Source organism: Euprymna scolopes, chromosome 26, assembly GCF_053919585.1.
Source record: "Euprymna scolopes isolate OS-2025 chromosome 26, ASM5391958v1, whole genome shotgun sequence".
NCBI lineage: Eukaryota > Metazoa > Mollusca > Cephalopoda > Sepiida > Sepiolidae > Euprymna > Euprymna scolopes.
The window spans coordinates 106,582,174-106,604,706 of NC_136507.1; the positions used below are offsets into that span (position 1 = coordinate 106,582,174).

Consider the following 22,533-nt stretch of genomic DNA (forward strand, 5'->3'; position numbering starts at 1 on the left):
TAATTGTAATCTCTGAACGTATATACCATACACTGAATAAGGCAGGGGAGGCAAGGGCCCTAGAGATATCGAAGGCTTTTGACAGGGTATGGCACGATAGTCTTCTCTGGAAAATCAGATGCTGTGGTATTACTGGACAAATACTTAACATAAGTAAATCCTTCTTAAATAAGAGAAGAATCCAGGTTGTCCTTGATGATCGAACGTCTAAACAATACGATATAAATGCGGATGTAACTTAGGGGTCGATCCTTGGACTTTGATTATTCCCAATATTCATAAATGAGCTATATATGAACTTTATTGCAATAGTTGTTATTTTTTCATTTGAGTTGTTTATCCCTTCTCCAATACTAGATATATAATATATATTTTTATAAATGTATATATTTCCTTATGGATATAGTGCGTTAAGGAATTCTATTTCCGTATAGAGATAGAAATCCTTAATTGCATGCATGCAAGCAGATACATAATAGTATAGTTACGTTCATAACGGTGGATCTTCCAGTTCACATAAAACATCGAGTCTAAGTACTTTGTTATTGCTTGAAATCAAATGTGTTAGACTCCATTATATAACGCTGCTTTACGATAATAATTCTCGTATGTATATACAAACATTCTATTTATAAGCATGTTAACCACATAGATTAGTTAATCGTTTTGAGTATTTTATTTTTAAGTATGCAAAGTGCACTCACCTTTTTTCAGCTAATGGTGTATTGTGTTCTCATTCGCTTGTTTTAGTATTTATTGGTATAGCTTGAAATGATATTACATGGCAGCTAGAGAGTGCTTCCATCACTCACTTGACTAAATTGTTTATGTTAGCCTATTCCTCGATGTTTTTAGGTTACTATAGTTATCAATTAGATGTGTACTGAAACGACTTCATATCCTTCCGGCTTTCTCATTGGTTTATTAATAGATTTGTTATGATATCCTCCTGGGGTATGTGGAATGAGGGGTTAGGGATTATAATATTATTTCAATGAAGGGGATAATTGTTTGTTTTTTTACGGCTTGTTTAATGAATATCCTCTCAAGTGTTTGTAACTTATGGCTAGTTCTACTTAAACATTTAATAATTTTCGCGATCCTTAAATCTAATAATTTCAAGTTTCTCTGCTAAACAGGGTGAATTTAAAAATTACTACTTTTCACCTTTTTAAGTATCGATTCAACTATAGGTGCTTTGTTCGTTTTGATTAAATTCCAGCAGCGCACCGAGAGTGAGGTATTCGTACCATTTGCTATATTATTCATTGACAGAGTATGACCATAGAATCTGCTTTTAAAGGCTATTGAGGTACTATCTATATAGAATTTTTCTATTCCTGGGGTTTTTTCTACAGTGTATATTTTAGCCTGGTATACCACCGAAGATGTGAGTCAATTATTGTTTAGCGGGCATTCAGTCGGTCTTTGATGAATCAATTATCATAAAACATGTGAAATTCTCTAACACGCTTAGTTTATCGAATTTTATAATACAATTCACCTTAAGAAACTTCAACATTGAAAAATATATCTACCTACTTAATATAAATTAACAAAAGAAGAAACGTATTGGCTACAATTGCACAAAATGATGCTTTTCAGTTAATTCACTCTAACTTTGTGCTTGATACGGTGCTACGGATATTAGCTTCTTTAAAGAACTTTTCAAAGGATTCTACCAATACATTACGTCATCAGGTCGACCTGCTGATAAATTCGGTCGACAGGAATCTTTACTCTTCACTCGGGTCTCTAGACCTTTCTGTTATTGGCGTTACATGGATGACACTTTGCCATTTTCAAATCTCGCGACGAAGAAAGCGATTTTTTCCTGAATTTAAATAGTCTCCACTCTGCACTCAAGTTCACTATGGAGGAAGAGTAGAATGACTCTTTACCCTTTTTGGACGTTCTTGTAGAAAAGAACAGAGAATCGGTTTAGTACAACTATATGCAGGAAACCGACATTTACAAGCCTGTATATAAGCGGGGATTCTTTTGCCGCTACCAGTTTGATCAAGACTTTGGTCCACCATGCCCTCATGTTTTGCTCGACTTACAAACTTGATAAAAAATTGAAGAAGATTGATATTTCTTTCTAAGAATGGTTTCCCTGATGATGTAATCTCTAAGCATATTCGCCAAGCTCTTGTTAAATTTAATACCAACCCTTCTTTTGGTCCGGCTAAGTGTCCAGTTTATCTGAAACTCTCTTATATTGGTTCTATCAGTAAAGGGTTTGTCGATAAAATTACTTCGGTTGTATCTCACGGTTTCTATGCGGTGCAGCCTCGTGTGGTGTTCGGCACAAAAACTGCCTTCACAGCTTTTAAGAAAGACACACTTCCCACACTATAAAAAAGTTTAGTTGAATATCAATTTAAATGTCAGTGTGATGCTGACTATGTGGGTCGTACGTTTCAACGTCTTGGAGTCAGATTGACACAAAATGTCCCTGCTTGTTTTCGAAAGACCCGAGGGTCTAGAATAAACACGCTGTTGAACACATCCAGGCGTTCACAGAACGCATCCGGGCATTTACGGAGCACATCCAGGCGCTCACTTATTCATGAGTCATCAATTGGTGCGCACTTGCATGGCAATAAAGCATTTGGTGAAGCGTATTCGGATGGCTATTTTTGCATTGTATACAAGGCCCGTTCCAAACCGCATCTCAATATTTTGGAGGCCATAACTGTAGTAATGCGCAAAACATTACACCTGTTTAAAGAGTTCTGATTTACCGGGAGGAAAAAATGCCTACGTTGCGTCTTTATTTCTTGTTTCTGCACTTATTTGCAGGCAAGTTATTTTTTTAAATTTCGTCCCAGGTTCTGAAATATGGACGATATACCATGAGTTATTCATTCATTTAATTCACCCCGTGTAGTTTTATAATTCTTTTTGTTTCCCCCCTCCCTTCGCCTCCATTTTCAATTATGTGTAAATTGTTTTATTTTAATCGCTGCCGACGTAATTTCTTGACAAGTGTCGGACGAAAGGTACCTCGAGGTTCTTTTTTTTATTATGATTTTAGTCGATCAGTCTTTTGACTATTTTTTGTGTCTATTTATTCTTTTTCTCCCCCCCCCCATCGATCTTCCTCAAAATTCTAATAATGACTCCACTTATCCTTTTTAAAACTTTAATGAAATTTTGTACCACTAAAAACCTTTTATATATATATATGTATATGTATATATATATATATATATATATATATGTATACACACACACACACACACACACACACATATATATATATATATATATATATATATATATAGAAAGAGAGAGAGAGAGAGAGAGAGAGAGAGAGAGAGAGAGAGGGGAAGCCTATTATATAGAAAGGCATTAGCGTACATATTCACACTTTTTAATATATACATATGCACATAAAGCTATGAACAGTACATAGGGCCCGAGCAAAGCCAGGCGGAACTGCTAGTATATATATATATATATATATATATATATATATATATATAAAGCTGAATAGGATGAAAAGAGAAAACCTTAACTAAAAAAAACGAGGATCACACACACACACACACACACACACACACACACACACATATATATATATATATATATATATATATATATATATATATATATATATATATATATATATGAACGAAGAAATATTTTCCCACTCCTGTAATCAGATTTCATGATGTCAAATTCTAAGTTTTCAATTTTCAGAAATGTTCGTTTTTTTCCCCAATATATATATAGTAACAACTCGGATGAAGAAACACTTAACAGATATAAGAACACCTATAATAATGCAATTAGGAATAATAGATAAAACACGTCGATATAAATATCTAAATAGTAATAGAAATAGACATAGAAATCGAAGTAGTAAGATAGTATGGTTTACCCCCCCCCCCTTCAACCTAATGCTAAAAACAAAACTAGGAAATAAATTTCTTCACTTAATAAACAAACACATCCTATCAGGATCTTTAACAAGAATACCTTGAAATTAAACTACAGTTGTATCCATTCCACTGGTTGAGGAATGAGCTGCACTTAAATTACTTACATACTTATATTCAAAACTCTAAGTTTAATGAAAGAATAAGAACAAAAATAATAAAAATAATAAGACACTGGTAAAATAGCAAATAGGAAAATCGCTTCAAAACTACTTACTTTCTGTGGTGGTTTGAGTAATGAAGTTCTCTCGTTACTACTTGCAGATTCGGAAGATAATCCAAGCCTTTCCTATAAAAGAAAAAAGAATTTGTATTAATTAGTAGAATGGTACTAGAGCTCGGTGTTGCTCGGACTGACGCAATGATACAACAGATAATAGTGCAGTAAGAAGTGGAGCCTACGTTTTGAGTTTCATAAAATATATACGACGCGATCGCGTTGATACATTGGTTCTCAATAGATTACCGCAGTTAAGTGATGTTGAACTGTGGTCAGATTGATGGTCATTAGGGAATATGAGGTGCTGTATGTCGGAGGACGGCACCATTCTCGCTGCAAAATACTGCAAAATCGTAAAAATTACCTCCCCTGACCGGGTTATATATATGCAACCTGTGAATATAAGGAAACCGGTTCAACTTGTGCGGAGTGAATGCTCGTATTAGGTACAATATTGAATGTGGCATGATAAATATGTGATGAGACAATGCGAAAATGGCGTTAAATGACCAGTTGAGTGTAGAGGTCTTATCATACCAAAAGACAATCCTTGATTGTATGTTCCAAATCTTTAGTATATCTTAAAACTGAAGAATATTATGAGAAAGGGCTCTAAATCCGACTGAGGACTGTTTATGATTTTAGTATTCTCTAGAAAACTCTCCTTGAAAGAGGGAACCGGTTCTACTCATCCAAGGTGAGTTCCGCATCAAGGCAAGAGAAGGCGGTATTTGTCTGCAGCTCACGTTAACTATTTAGATAATAGAATTAGTAACTTGTCGTGGTTTGGAATTGAAGTTAGGCTTAATATTGGCCATTGATCACATTATTATCTCAATTTAGCAGACGTTTTCTTTGAATTATTCACTTGTGGAAGTAAACGTAAATTAATGATGTATGTATTATATGCATAAATGTGAAACTTTTAATTTTTATACAAAAAAATAACTACAATTTATGAATCAATTAGGTTCGAAGGACCCCACAAAATAGGCAACATAAAAGGGATAACTTATGATCGGCACTGGTTAACTTTTGACGCATATGGCGGCTGTAAACAAACGGATAAGAAAACCATCACAAGATCGATTTATTAAAAATCGATCGGGAAAAGATTTATTTTAAGAAAGGAAATATTTTTAGTGTACGGTGCGTTTTTTACGAAAATTTTAATAAACAAACGTAGAGGTCGTTTCCCTATCGTTGTAAATTCTCATTTAAAAATGAGTTCATTCTCTACAATTATTCGATTTATATCTAAATTATTAAATATATATTTAATACTAGCAGGGAGATCCGACGTTGTCCGGGATTAAATGATGATTAACGAATGTTTCACACTCCCAAATTTTTATTGTCATCGAAATCGATGAAATCGCCCATTTTTCAATCAAATCGATTGGTTTCCTGCTCTAGATGGGGGCCCATCGTGATACACCGAGAGAAAGCTTCACATGCCTCCTCGGAGTGACTGAGTCCACAATACATTGTATTCGCTACATTGCAATGTAGAGAACCTACTGTTAATTTCATAAAATTATTTTTATATATAATCGTCATGGACGTGCGCCAGTAGCAGAGACATGACATTGACTTCCTGGCAAAAGTGCATTAACAATGGCGATGACTGTGTAGAAAAATAAATTTTTGATCACAAAAGGTCGCTCGTTTTAATGGTACCACTCTGATCTCCGTAGCGCTTGAACTTTTTGAGTAAAAAATAGGAGGCTTTACTTTTGGAACGACTCTCGTTGATCTCTAAAACCCTTCAATGTTGAATGAAGGTAGAAGTGTAAGCCATGTTTAGTTTCAAAACAGTTTCCGATGGTTCGTTGTTCTACACAGGTCCTGGGAGGTGACTGGTTTGCAGTAGACAGTTCTCGAGTTAGAATCCACACAGCAAAAGATTCTTCCGGTGTTGAGACGGCAAAAGCATATGCGAAATTGCTACAGAAAGGTTTAATATTTATGGAACAATTCTGGTTTCTGATTGGTTGGTAGCAGAACGGGAATTAATTCGATTCGTCAGCAGCATCGTTTATAAATAGAATCTCCCGACTATGCAGAATCATACCCCATTATGGTCCGCCTATGATGGGATGTGTCTCCTAGCGGCTTCGGCTGCAGGGAGACAGGATAGAAGTACTCGTCAAGAATCCGTTCTTGACACTCAGCCCGACAGGTAAGGGGCTGGGAACCGGCCCCTCACCTGTTGGACTAAGATACACCGCTTGGGTACTACCTAGGAGGTCCACCCTCCCAGGCTTTGCCACCAGGATTTTCGGTGGGGCAAGTTAATTGCTTGTCGCCTGGGGCGCCGCTACCGGGGAATGCGACAAGGTGCCCGGGTAATTTTTGTTAAGGCGAGAGTGCCCCTTTTTTAGGGGAGCTCGCTTGTTCTGCACTTTCCGGCCTGGTGCCACATTTTGCTGCAGTGCACAGCGATTAAATATCTACCCTATTATGGTCCAAAATATTCTAATAAGCAACAACTAAAAAATGAAACATCAACCAAACCAAGACATGCATGTGGGAAAATACTTGAACTGAATAGCATTCATATTTTAATTCTCCGCAATAGAAATCAAAAGTCATTTGATATCTGAATGGATGAACCTGTTTCACTGGACTGAGCACAATATCTAAAAGGTCAAAGTGTATAGAGGGTCAACGAACTATCGAAAAAATAAACTTTGTTAAAACGATTCACAAGTACTTCTGAAAGATCTGACTTACCTAGCTCACTCGATGTACGTGTCCCTTTATTTAAAACGGATCAGTTTTTATATCCGTTATGCCCGACAACGTCAGAAAATACAAACCAGAAAAACGCGTAGCATTATACCAAGTTTTATGAACTTCAGAAAAGCTTTCGCCAATAAAATTTGTTGACATCACGCTCTATACCAGGCACGAGGGGAAAACAAATGAACACATATCTAAGGCAATGGCAGAAACAGTAAAGGAAGACCTCCAATCTGTAGTGGAACGTGGACAAAAATGGAGAGTCACATTCAATACTACCAAGACTAAGCTTGTTTCTTTCAATAATTACAAGAAACCTTCTCTTCCACTAATAGCTGTGGCTAAACTGTTTGAAAGAAGTACTTTCAGGTAATGTATCTTACCTGAAAGTACTTCTTTCAAACTCCTCGGCTTAACGTTCACAGGGCGTATGAATTGGAACATATACATTGAGAGGCTGCTGTAAAGTAGGTGGGCCCTCTCTACCGTGCTAGAAGTTACTTACGCCTGAAAGTATCCTGTACTTCTATAAGGCCACCATTCTCCCATGTATGGAGTATTGTTGTCACATTTGGACTGGTGCATCTGCTGCTAGCCTTTCACTCCTGGATAGGGTTCAAAAGAGAGTCGCCCCCCCTGATAGGTCCTGAACTGTCATCTAAGCTTCAACATCTGTCTCATCGGCGAAATGTTGCATCCTTCTGCCTGTTTTACAAGTATTTAATGGTGAATGCTCTGATTAACTAACCTCTCGACGTAAATACCCCCGTCAAACCTGACAAATAGCAAAGTCCTATCCCTAGTAGAGTTCTTTAGGTGTAAAAGCCTTCTACTTTAAGAGTTTCTTCCCCAGATCTGCTAGATTTGGAATTCACTACCGATTTCCTGCGTCCTCAACTGTACTGACATGCAGAAGTTCAAATATAATATGAACAGACATCTTGCTGCTCAACTCTCTACATAGTATCCCTGCAACTTGCATCCCTGATAATAGCACCAACATCAAAGCGTCACTGTACCTATATATATATATATATATATATATATATATATATATATATATATATATATATATATATATATATATAAATGTTTAGAGGTACAGAATTTGTATATGGTTTTAAATAAAATACTAGGCGGAAGTTTCTCGAGAGCTCTTTCGGCTATCATCTCTTCAGGAGTAAATCGATAGCAATCTAAATAATATTGTAACGAAAATAAAGAGTTTAATCGTTTTTTAAACGTAAATAAATTTAATTAATGTCCCCGTACGTTGGCACATTAAATAAGTTCCCCAATAGAACTCTTTATTTTCGTTACAATATTATTTAGATTGCTATCGATTTACTCCTGAAGAGATGATAGCCGAAAGAGCTCTCGAGAAACTTCCGCCTAGTATTTTATTTAAAACCATATATATATATATATATATATATATATATATATATATATATATATATATATATATATATATATATAATCAACATCTTAGAGACAATTAAATATATCACTCGTCAAACACAAAATAGACATTTATATATACTCGTAAATAAATGAACACATTATATAGACTACATAAGGCGAAGTTCGTGAATTTTCAAATCCTTGTGCAAGAAATTCTCTATACCGATGACACTGGGGGTATATAGGAAATAATGGATCTTTTCTTGAGAGTATGCATTACATGTGGATTTGCCATCAATCTGGGGGAAAACGATGTTCAGTACACGAGTAGAACACTAATATATTAAATCTAACATCTACACCAAAGGGACAAGGCTAAGTGTAGTTAAACTATTAGTCTACATTGATAATACTCTCGAATTCAAAACACACAAATGCAGTTCAGAGCAGCAAACTAAACCTTCGACAAGCTTGAAAACCTGTGTCTGATTCCGTCTGACGATGATCTACCCATACACATGAGATCTCATGACATTCACTAATTATGCAAAAGAGAAATAGTGAAATGATATAGGTATGTTTCATCTCAACGGCAAGACGTGTAAAAGTGAGTCTGTAGTCATGGAAGCCGGCTGCAGGAAGAGAAATTCCGAAGTCTAGCTGTTCGAGGGAAGAAACTACTAGAGTAGAAAACTTTCTGGCATTTAAGGATCTCAACAATGAAGGGGTGTGACTTTGTTGCTAAGCGCGTTTTCATAGGTCTGTCACACTTAAGTTTAAAATAGCATTTAAGCACTAAATACAACTCATGCAGCTGAAGAATATCCTTGTTTTATTAATAAAGATTCAAATAAAAACAAAAGTGGCCCTGGGCTGCTGAGGCATGCGTTTTCACATTTTAGCAGTGTAATCTTTAAGATAACCTTCTCCTGCAAAGAAGTGGCAATTAACAAATTTCGTTGGACATTCATAACAGAAATTTGGCGGACAAATCAGACATAGACTAAATTTTATTTGTTTTTGTTTTTCACTTGTTGCTGTGCACTTTTGAAGTTTCTGTATTCTTTCCATCGATGACGTCACCTTGTGTTTTAAATCAACTTGTGAATAAAGCAAGCAGAGACCCAAGTTTATTTCTATCAAATATTGAATATATTATTAAATTGCAGAAAGGATTTTTATGTTTGATCTCATGTTGATATTTTTATTTGAAGGTGAATGTCATACACATTTTACATTGCTTTTGTTCATTCAAAGCTGGATTGGCGACTCAATAAAAATAAAATTTAAATTTAATGAGAATGAATATCCAACTTAATTTGGCAATAAAGGAATCAAGAGATAAGTAAAATCACACTATTTTTGCAAAGAAATTGTGTTTCCAGTGCAGATTTACTTCTATATAACAAAGTAAAGTCGGTTTATTTCTTTACCTTGTAAATAAGTACGACATAAACCGGAGTTTATTTGTACCAATCAAGGTTGGATAACAGAAAGGATAATGCCAAGGCTGTGAATTCCATATAGAAACGGTGATTTAATTTGAATAAAATAAAATACGCATCAAGTGCGCTTGAAAGCCAAACCACAACACAATATTAGGAAAAGAAACAAATATTTTACTTGTTTGAAATTTATAACATAAATATATTTTGGAGCTAAACTCCATCCTCAGTATGTTGTTTTCTTTGTTTTTTTTTTGTTTTAATATACTGAGGATGGAGTTTGACTCCGAAATATATTTATGTTATAAATTTCAAACAAGTAAAACTTTGTTTATTTTTCCTAATATTACGTTGTGATTTGGCTTTCAAGCGCACTTGATGCGTATTTTATTTTATAGAAAGGATAGTGAATTTTATCAAGGATTCCAAGGTTGACATTTGTTGAGGAGGGGCAGCCTGTACATGGACAAGCGATGTGATTTATTTCTAATGGGTGTGAGAGATGATAACGTACTTACAAACAAAGGTACACTCATATTATTATCACAATCAATGACCTTGTGCCACCCTATGTTGATGAGTATGTTGGGTGTTTTAAGCGGAAGTTCAAAATTGCCTCCCCGAGAAACGGCATAATGCTAGCACGCTCATTTTACATTTAAAATAATTTATTTAAAAATATCAACTGGAAATAAAACAATGTTTTTAATTATCAATCTGTTATACAGCAAGAAGGGTGAAGGGTGTGGCGACCAATGGAACATGTTGCATTCTCTTCTCCCCTGCGCGACATCCTCCACCATGCGTAGACTACAACTAAACGTGAATTTGTATGAACCAACGTGATACCATTTATACAATTTTGTTGGCATTTGGGTTTCCTCGGTTGTTTCTAGAATCAGATGCGTACAAGAGGGAGGCATGTGAAGGTCGCCAACATCCATAACCAAAAAGAATGCTACAGAATCGTTCAAAATTAGCACACCCATGACGTCATTGCACGTCATTACCCACTTCCACACATTAACTGTGACTATGACGTTCGGAAAATGGAATGCATTTACGCTTGACTTATTTTCCTTTCAGAATCAAGATCTTTCCAGCATTTCGATTTCGAGTGCTTAGTGTGTGAATCTCGGTATCTCTGCATAACCCGCAGTTGCTTCTATTGCGTTTTTTATTTCTTGTCGCCAGCTGATTAAACAATGCTATTTACATTCTTTGGACTACTGTTGTCATATGGAATGTCATTTTCACTACGTGCCGGTCAAGGTCATTTCTGCCATTCTCTAGGTGAGAACGGTAGTCCGAAGAATTCAAATAATACGAACAACCAATCTTTATCTAAAAAAACATAAAGAAACATAATAAACAATGCTGATTCAGATATGCGGTTAGTGATTTCGCACAGCTTACTTCACTATAAACTCATCGAATTTTAACTGAACGAGTTAGTGGACTGAAGTGCGTAAAACTTACAGAAAATTCTGAGTCCAACGAAACGTAACCATCGTTGTCTTCCATGTCGATCAGCGGTGTAGCCTGACAAATGAAAACAATTGCAACAATTAGGCACAGTTAGAAATCAATATTCATCAGGGGAGTAGGGTCAGAATCAATTTTACGACATTCCTCTGATTAAAAGATTTACTTAGAGGACAATTGTATTAATTTATTTCTCTCGGCCATTTTTTTTTAAATTTCATCTTTTTTAATAACTTTAATGATTTACATCTTTTTTAATAACTTGGTCATTTGATTTGATCGATTCCTCATCACGTTTCTGAATTTTTTAGATGAGGATTGATAATTCGTATTATTTGGATCATTCAGATTACTGTTCTCATCTTGAGTGTTATTTTCAAAACATTTTGGTTGATGTAACCTCCGACCTTCTTCAGATGTGTCTTGTCGAAGTCTGAGATCTTTCTGTCGAACTCAGGAATCGGCACGGAATTTCGAACGGACCCCTTTATTTAATCCACGAAGGTAGCATGCTCTCGTTCCGTCAGCCATAACTCGATAGAAGGTCCTAAGTAATTCGCAATTGTATTTTGAGTGCCCCCCACACTGAAGATTGAACCACTGGGAATCGAACCTTCAACCCTCAGAAGAGTGTAACTTAGAACTTAATTTTAACAAATACTTTATCCACTACGTTCGATTTGATCGAAAGTTACATCGACCGAAATGCTGTGAACATATTCAAGATGAGAATACTACTTTTCATGTTTATTTGTCTTTAGAGCAAACCGAGACATTCAGGTTAACAATTTTGTTTCTTAAGACAATCAGAAGTATCGTGAGAATGGACCAAATATGCTTGAAGAACCCCAGAATTAATAAGTACAAAAGGACATGTTTTGTCTTAACGTCGATTTAAAAAAAAAACTTTTGACTTTGAGTTTTATCGTTTATGACAAATAAAATATTTATAGCTAAAGATTTAATATTTTCTGAATGTTTTTAGATTATGATTGATGATTTCTATTAGTTGTATTTTTCGGACTACCTTTCTCATCTTGAGTGTTATTTTCATAGCGGTTCGATCGATGCAACTGATGAAGGTCCAAAGTTACATCAGCCGAAACGTTGTGCGAATAACACTCTAGATAAGAACAATGGTCCAAATTAGTTCAAATAATACAAATCCAACATTTAAAACAATGTTTTTAATACAATCCATTTTTTCCTAATTAAAACGATATCTTTTTAAAAATATAATTTTACCGGAAACGACCATCTATAGCAATGAACGGCAAACATACAGAGCGATTGCGTTTCATTTGGGATTTCCAAATACCCTGTAAACCAATCACGTTACTTTGTAAATCCAAAAAATAACGTCCATACACAATCGAAAGCTATTGGAATTGCCATAAACGCTTTATTAAATTAATTCTTCCTTGAAGAAGATCCACTTAGATTGATATCTGAAATTCCGATATAATAAAAGACAGTATATATATATATATTATTCCTTAATTGGAATTTTTTATTTTTGAGATGAGCATTTTTATGTTTTTATTTTATTTTTATTTCGGACTATTAGTCTCATCTTTATTAGTTGTTGTTTGTTTGTTTTTATTGGTTCACAACGTTCACTTCCTCTGGCCTTCGTCAGGTGGTTGTGAACCAATAAAAACAAACAAACAACAACTAATAAAGATGAGACTAATAGTCCGAAATAAAAATAAAATAAAAACATAAAAATGCTCATCTCAAAAATAAAAAATTCCAATTAAGGAATAATATATATATATACCAATCGGTACGGACCCGACTATGGAAGATCAGATAATGAATAAATGTGGATTTATAAGAACAAAGCATCCAACCTTGATCGCCCTTCGGGGCCCGTGGCGCAGTCGATAGAGACGTTGAATCTCTACGGTTCCAGATGAACATTGTCTGAAGATAGCGGTTTCAATCCCACCCAAAGCGTGCCAGAGGTAATTGGTCAAAAATGTGGTGAGACGACGACAACTACGGATGGCAGTGATGGCTGAGAATGCAGTTAGGAGATTCGAAGTTCCTATCCGTCGCGGTTACCACCTGACGAAGGCCAGAGGAAGTTGGCCGAAACGTTGTGAACCAATAAAAACAAACAAACAACAACTAATAAAGATGAGACTAATAGTCCGAAATAAAAATAAAATAAAAAAATAAAAGACAGAGAAAATCTTTTTTCAACTTGTATTAAACTATTTCTCTACAACATCCTTTCATTTAAATGTTTTTGAAAGAAATACAATTCTACCTCAAAATAAAAAAAATGTATATGATTGCACAAAATGTTATTATTTATATATCTATTATGTTAAAAATTGCTATACATCAAAATTGACGAAAATTCATCCAGTATTTTTGTCTTTTAAAAGGATAAAATACAAATCATTCCTGAAATGATTTTAAAATTGATTCTTATCACAGGCTTTATTGACATAAAGTTTGAATTACGTCCCTTTGGCATTGATCTAATGAATTCCAAAAATGGCCGATATGGGAATTCAACTATCAAATTTTTTAATCACAAAAACACTGGATTAATTTTCGTGATTTTTTGTGCATTGAATTTTTTTTACCTAACAAGCAAGTGCATAAACTTTCTGTGCTATTTTTTTTATTTTCTATTTACAAATAGTTTTATACATTGAGATGAAACTGGATAAGCACCGTCTTTTTTTTTTTTATATATATATTAGGGTTTTTTTTTCATACATGTTTTTATATTTTCATATATTTTTCATTATTTATACAATATTTTGTAAATAAAACTATGTATATTTAAAGTTTTTATAAACCCCCAAAGTTTGCAATACAAAATGTTTTTTGAATAAAAAACAAACATTTTTTTTCATATACTTGTCAATAAAACTTTGTATTTTTCGGCTATTGATATACGTTTTGTAAATAAAATCCTTTTTGTTAATAAAAAAATCAATGAAGACAAAGTTATTAATGTGCGTATATGCTGTATTTTTTATATAATTCAGCTGGAAGCTAAAAATAAATAAATAAATGAATAAGTGAAATAAATAAAATAAAAAGTAAAAAACGGTATTAAGACAAAATGTATCCTTTCAGTCGTTGCCCAGAGTAGAGTGCTTCAAATCTATTTGGTCCGTAAGAAGTTATTTTAAATCACATTTAAAACCTCAAAATACTTTTCTAACAAATGCCAATTGAAAAAATGTCTTCAGAAATTATTTTACAGACGGCCTAAAAAGATGCCACTAAACTACATAATTATCAAACTCTGTGGACCGTCCGACCGGTCTTGCTTGAATCTTGTCTTCGATTTAATAAAAGTTGACAGATGAATTTTTCACACACACACACACACACACACACACACACACACACACACACACACACACACACACACACACACACACACACACGCACACACACACGCACACACACACGCACACACACACATAAATAAATGAAGGAGTTAAAAGAATAAGAATAAGATCGATTCTTTAAGAGAAGACTAATCGGGATAATGCAAAGCTCAACAAATTGTTTTGGAGCTTATATAGAATATCAATAAAATAAGGTAACGACAATAAAAACATATAATAATCTTTATATATATTTTACTGGTTTATTCAATAAGGATGATACATCAATTAGGGGTGTAGAATAAGTGAGAACTCTTTATACCATGGTATTCCGAAGCCTAATGCTTCTCATCAGAAAAGGAAAGAAGATACTAGGCAACATAATAGGGGTGTGACGTCTAGCGATAGTTACATTAGGAGCAAAATAATTGTGTGTGAGAGAAAAAAATAATGAAATCTGTGGAGTGGGAGTGGGAGTGGGAGAACTAAAGTGATTTCTCTGATATGAGAGGAATATAGCTTTTATTATAAAATGAAGGTAAGTGTATAACACGCATGCCATGGTGGGTTTAATATATTTAATATATGCTAAACATCGCATCCCTATTATGTTACAATTTTCTCTCCTCTTCTGAGGAGAAGCATTAGGCTCCGAAATACCATGGTATAAAGTGTTTTACATATCCTACGCCCCTAATTGATGTATCATCTTTATTGAATAAACAAATAAATCAATATATATTTTTATAGTGTCATTTTCTTATTTTATTGATACTCTCTTACTCACTATATATATATATATATATATATATATATATATATATATATATATATATATATATATATATATTAGTTTTGATCTTACTACTATATATTAGGTACAATATAATAATCGATAAAGAATTGTCTCTATAATAATAAATACATAATCTGCATGAATCTTACGATCAGGCAACGCCGGACGGCCTGCTAGTTGTAAATAAAATTCACCCGTTATAGTCAAGATTCTCTGCTTCTTTAGACTTCCGGTTTCTGCTATCCATTTTCCTGTATGTTTAGACATGGTTAAGGGAACAAGAAAGAGAAGATAATCAGTAATTAAAAATTGTAGTACCTGGCTTATCACTGTCATCGCGTATGCGGATCAGAAACTGGAAATCACAAAGAGCATCCAACCATATTTAGTACAACTAAACTGCACCCTATGCCTGACTTCCCCACCAAGTTTTAGTCACGAATGCCCAAGAGTCTTTCTTTTATCGCCATTCAATGATAAGCACATCTGGATACGATGTGTAAAATTGTCGATTATTCTGACACACTCCCGTCTTAGCATTTATTTTATTTCAGCCGTGATGACATTCTTCAGTTCCGGAATTCTCTGGAAATTATTTGGATGGATTTTATATTTTAAATAAGCCTACAGATAAAAGTCTCAGAGTTAATATTCGGTGGATGTAAAGTAGTCAATTCAGGATCATATTTTCTACTGATGAGACGATAACCAAAATATCCCCAAAATTGAACTGCGATAAAAAAAAAAATGATTGTTGACTGCTTGAAACTTGATAGACAAATTAGGTATAGACTAAAGCTTTTCTATACCAAATATTGTTGAAATACAGAAAGGTTTGTGAATTTTATTCACAATTGCATACGTGGTATTTGAGTGCATCACCTTATACCAACGTAGATTTCTTTCTATTGCTTTTCAATTTTTTGAGATGGGGGTTAATTCACGGGTTAACAATAAATTTGTTGTCTGCGTTTTTACAATCGATTTTGGACGAATCTAATGCACTGAATCCAAATATCACATTGGTTTTGCTCAAATCGATCAAGTTCTTTTTTTTTTAATTATGGTCACGTGTCATATTTTACATTTTTGTTCACATGTACGCATGCGTGGAGCATTTTAGGAGTTGGTGAGGATAAAATGCCATGTTTTGATTGGAAATGATTATTTTAATGAAAAGAAGTATTCAGGTCCGATAATTCTGGATGATTATGCGGAAAAGGGGATCAGTTTGAAGTCATAAAATTTTCCAAACATTAATGTTCAGCATACACGAAGAATGACTAACCTGTGCGGGACGAATCAATGAATTGTAAAAAAAAAACATCATCACCGACCCTCTGATGGACAGAGATAGAATACTCTTCCTACCGCTTGAGAAGTTGAAATGTGTTGACAAAAATTAGCTGATAATGCTACAAAAATGTCATCGATTTTCTCAGAAAATATGATTTTTTTTTTTTTTCAAATCAACTTACCACAAAAGAGTGATCTGATGGGGAGAAACGGATGCCATTTCTTAATTCAATGTAGGTAACTTTCAAAAAGTGAAAGTGATTCATATTATTTGGATTATTCAGACTACTGTTCTTATCTTGGGTGTTTTGAACAACATTTCGGTCGATGTAACCTCTGACCTTCTTCAAGTGTACCTTGTCGAACTTGAAAATTTTTCTGTCGAACTGTTATGGGTGTTAATAAAACATTTTAAAAATTTTATATGAATAGAAATATTAACCGTCCATCAACCAGCCACAATTTTTAACGTAATAAATACATTGTGTCACTTCGAAATATCGACTGGAATTTTGTACCAAGTAACATTATTTAATTCATTTTGTGTTTTTTAACTGAAAATAAAACAAACATTGTTGTTATATATCCGGACCAGCAATTAGCAATTATGTTAACTAGTATGGCTTTCAATAGGTATTACATTAAGTACATGTCAGGATAACCTGGCGGGAAACAAAAATAAACACAGCTGCAGTTGGCGTAATTGAAGCAGGACTTATCTCGCTACACAAGATGGGCCAGAAATGCAGGTTTCGAATGATATGACATAGAGATGACGTCACATGTTCATAGGACGAAACAGTCTCTAGTTAGGCGGAACAAGAGATGTGACATGCGTCTGACGATGCAAAGAGAATCTAAGTGAATGTTACCTCGAGACTGTGTCCGTGCGTCACCCATCTTAAGATTAAGTAAAAAAAAAAAAAAAAAAACAAGAGGTAATAAGAATTAGATATATGAACTTTCCGCCCATGAACAACTTCTCTCAAAATAAAACCTTTGAAACGTCAGCAAGTCTTAATAGTGTTTCAGGCAAGAGTAGATTCGGGTTAAGTAGAAGCTCAACTACAAGAGCGATGGTTTGTTGTATATAATTTGGTGTTGTTTTTAGCAACATTAACAGCCATAAAACGCTGTTATTTATCTATTTCGATATCTTAGCGTTTTTTTTAAGGGGCTATAAGCTCTTTTTTGTTATTCATATATATATATGTCCACACACATACACACACACACACACACGCACACACACACATATATATATATATGAATGCGTCACCCTTTATTTTTTATTGGACGTGTTTTTATTTATTATTTTATTATTAAATATTATTACGTGCAAAAAAAGATATACCCATTGACGTGCATGTTTCTAGCTGTCAGCTGTAATTAGCATGGGTTAGGATCGAACTCATAGTACCAGCATCCGCAGTCTAGTGTACTACCATGTCCATGAGTATATCTTTTATACACTTTATATATATATATATATATATATATATATATATATATATATATATATATGTATATGTGTGTGTGTGTGTGTGTGTGTGTGTGTGTGTGTGTGTGTGTGTGATCCTTGTTTTCTATGTACAACATTTTAGTTAAGGTTTTCTCTTTTCATCCTCATGTAGTTAAATTCTGTTTTAAAACTGAAGACTTTTGCGAAATCGGCTTATGCCAGTGCTAAGTCTATTTCGATTTAACAACTTTAGTTAATGCCTTTTTTTTTTTTCATCCTTATATAAATGAATACTCTTTTGCCATTAGAAACTTTTTAGAAGTCGGATTATGTAGGTGCTAAGTCTACGATAGGTTAAAGTTCATATTTTTTTTCGTTCCGAGAATTTAAACTGCATTCTTTATTTTTATTTTTTTTATTTTTTTTTATTTAAAGCTTCTTTAGACTATATATATATATATATATATATATATATATATATATATATATATATATATATATATATATATATATATTATATGCGCATATATTATATGCGCATATATTATATGCGCATATATTATATGCGTATATAAAAAGGACAACCACAAAATTCGCGCATAAGCCTGAAGAGTCCTAGAGTGGATGAAACGCGGAATATTCAGTGTAGCTTAATCGCCATATATATTTTTATAACTTACTAACTAGCTCTACCTATGTATTGAGCACTTTTGAAGTAAATACTTAAAGTTTACGCATAAATTTATACTTTCGCATATTAATTTTATGTGAGTAAATGAAGTTGTTATATATATATATATATATATATATATATATATATATATATATATATATATATATATATATATATATATATATATATATATATATCCTGGTGTGATTATTTCTCTCCCATCGCAGGAAGGCCAGAGTCGGAAATGTGACTGGAACGTTAGCGCCCTCCATCACCCCCACCCCCAGGGATACTCTGACAAGCAAAAAGTGCCTGGACAGCCTTGCGCGATTAAAAATAAACTAATCATTTCTCAAAGAGAGAGTGCAAAGCCTTGGAAGGTGGTGCTCCAAGAACTGCACAGTTCCCAATCAATAGAGAACAGATCATTATGGGAATTATCTACGTTGATAGGTTGATGTAGATGCCGAGGTAAAAAACCCAGCATGGTTTCCTGACCGTAAATGTTGTTGTGGTTCTTGATTATACCCAAAGGCGCTATAGTCGTTCCACAATACCTCCACCAAATCCAGGAACAACGTCACACTTCTTTTGAAAAGAGTAAATTAAATTCATTTACGAAGAAAAATTGTCCTCTTTAGAATGAAAAGAAAACATTAATGTATTATCAAGATTCGATAATGGAAACATGATTTTATTCGTATTAATTTGGATTCTTCAGACCTCTCCCTGTCTTGAGTGTGATTTTCACATCGTTTCGGTCGATGTAGCTTCCGACCTTCTTCGGGTGTATCTTGTCGACCTCAGTAATGTTTCTGCCGAACTCAGGTATTTGCTATCCCCGTGAAGTAAATTTCCGTACGAAATTCCTTCTAAATTCCCAAGTTCGGCAGAAACATTCCCGAGTTCGACAAGATACACCTGAATAAGGTCGGAGGTTACATCGACGAAACGTTGTAAAAATCACACTCAAGATGAGAACAGTAGCCGAATGCATTCCAATAATACGAATAACTAATCCTCATCTCAAAAATTCAGAAACGACGATTTTATTAAAACACTGAAATTACTATTACGACGATTTTATTAGTACACTGAAATTACTGTTTGAATCATCATCAGTTTTTTTTTTTTAATGTTTCTTCTTTTGAATGGCTTTACATTATGATGATAATATTAACTTATATTGAAGTTGCCGTGTTAAATATAGGGAAGTAAAATTTATGGATGGCTTTTGTAAGATCCATTTAAAAAATTGAATTACGTCCCGCCCGATTCAAATTTTTAGGCCGCCTCCGAATGTGGTCACATGTTCACGTCATTCCAAAGTATGTGAACAATAATTGTTAGCTGAGAAACCTACAATTTATCTGGGAGTTCGTTATTCTGTTTGATGAGTATTGAGGGAGTACTAAAAAATGAGGCATTCATTTTTGAACATTAATCAATTGTTCACATAAAAGGGTTGCATCTGCGAATTAATACCTTTTTTTGTTAAACTATATTATTATTTCTGACTCACTGTGAATTCTCACGTGGATCATTTCCAGTGATTGCTCAGTGACAAAAAAAAAAACAGAAGGTGTTCCCTGGAGTTCGAGTGACAACAAGTCTTCTCGCATACTGAGTACTCTCTGCTTCTATATAAAATTAAAAAAAATATATTTCACTTCTCTCATTTGAGAATCAGATACCTTCGGGGGTAAATAAGCTTCATTATGTCGCGTGCCGAATGACTTTTGGTTTCTTGTAAACCAATTGTCCGAAACATTAACATGTTTAGCGTAGCGACTATGTAATATTTACCTATATAAATAAAAATATAATATAATATAATATATATATATATATATATATATATATAATAAAATATTATATATATATATAAATAAAAAAATATATATATATATAAAAATATCATATATATATAAATTTATCATATATATATATATATATATATATATATATATATATATATATATATATATATATATATATAGGAAATTTATTACTGTGAGTCCAGAATGAGTTTACAAATTGCAATTTGTAAACTCATTCTGGACTCACAGTAATACATTTCCTATATACTGCTCTGACTACACATTGAGCACTCTAGTCCGGTTTTTTCACCACTGGTAAATATATATATATATATATATATATATATATATATATATATATATATATATATATATATATATATATATATATATATAACTACTTCATTTACTCACATAAAATTAATATACGAAAGTATAAATTCATGCGTAAATTAAGTATTTACTTCAACAGTGCTCAATACATAAGTAGAGCTAGTTAGTAAGATATAAAATATATATGGCGATTAAGCTACACTGAATATTCCGCGTTTCATCCAATGTAGGATTCTTCAGGCTTATGAGTTTCATTCACTCTAGGATTCTTCAGGCTTATGAGTTTCATTCACTCTAGGATTCTTCAGGCTTATGAGTTTCATTCACTCTAGGATTCTTCAGGCTTATGCCTGCCTGAAGAATGCTAGAGTGGATGAAACGCGGAATATTCCGTGGAGCTTAATCGCCATATATATTTTATAACTTACTAAATATAAATATAAATATAAATATAAATATAATATATATATATATATATATATATATATATATATATATATATATATATATATATATATTGGATAGTTACGTACCTAGGCACTTCAAAATGTTACTACTATTTTAAAAATTTACATTGTTTATTTTTGTTGTTTAGTTTTTATATAAAGTGCTTCCAGTGTTTTTTTTTTAGTCTTTTAACGTTTGGATTTATGTAGTCTATATTGCACTGTAGAGAACCTATTGTTGATTTTATAATTTTTTTTATATAAAATTATTTTTAGATATAATAGCTTCAATTAAAATTTAAAATGCAAAAATAAAGTATCATGATTCAATAGTGCTCTAAACAGCAACATTCATTTCGAACGCGTTCGTGTCATATCAAAGAACCTACTGTTGATTTTATATGTCTGGCTTTTCTTCTTGTGTGGTATTAATTGCTTGAATTACAGTTTAAAATGAAGTTATCAAGTATCATGGTTCAGTTGTGTTTTAAACAGAAACATCGACTTCGGACGCGCCCCTGTCATATCAAAGAACATACTGTTGCTTTTATATTCCAGGAACTTTCTGCTTAAATAGTAATAAAACTTCTCAAATTGTGATGTTAAATAGTGATAAAACTTCTCAAATGTGATGTTAGGCTGTATAAAGTGTAAATTTTAGTAAAAATCGCCTGTTTTTTCTTTCATCCGATTTTCAGCTATCGATTATCGATACTTATCGGATACTATCTAAGAACAATGCAAGATACATAAAGTACAATTGTGTGACATTTTATAAAAATCAGCCCAGCCGTTTCGGAGTAAATACGGAACTCTCTCTCTCTCTCTCTCTCTCTCTCTCTCTCTCTCTCTCTCTCACTCTATATATATATATATATATATATATATATATATATATATATATATGTTTCTCTCTCTCACACACAGTTCCTTTTATATGATAAAGATATAAATCATTAACGTTCTGACCCCCATCAGGCCCCATCACGCCCCAGTTGAAATAAATGGCTTCTGTCTTGGGGAAGCACCATGTTTTAACAAGCGTCTGGGATTGACCTTCACTCTTGATCTGAAATGGAACACATACATCAAATCTGTT

General features: G+C 33.4%; 1 protein-coding gene across 2 annotated transcripts in view; it reads right to left on the minus strand.

Moving 5' to 3' along the window:
• The window catches only part of LOC145248350 (uncharacterized), an 85,425-nt gene that overhangs the window by 46,752 nt on the left and 16,140 nt on the right, over positions 1-22,533 (minus strand). The window contains exons 2-3 of one of the 2 annotated variants that reach the window (XM_080110265.1): positions 11,241-11,303; positions 4,165-4,236 (exon numbers count right to left, since the gene is read on the minus strand). In XM_080110265.1, coding sequence (XP_079966391.1) covers positions 4,165-4,236; positions 11,241-11,303 — 135 coding nt within the window. The remainder of the gene's footprint in view (positions 1-4,164; positions 4,237-11,240; positions 11,304-22,533) is intronic. The other variant, XM_080110266.1, reaches the window with a different exon arrangement.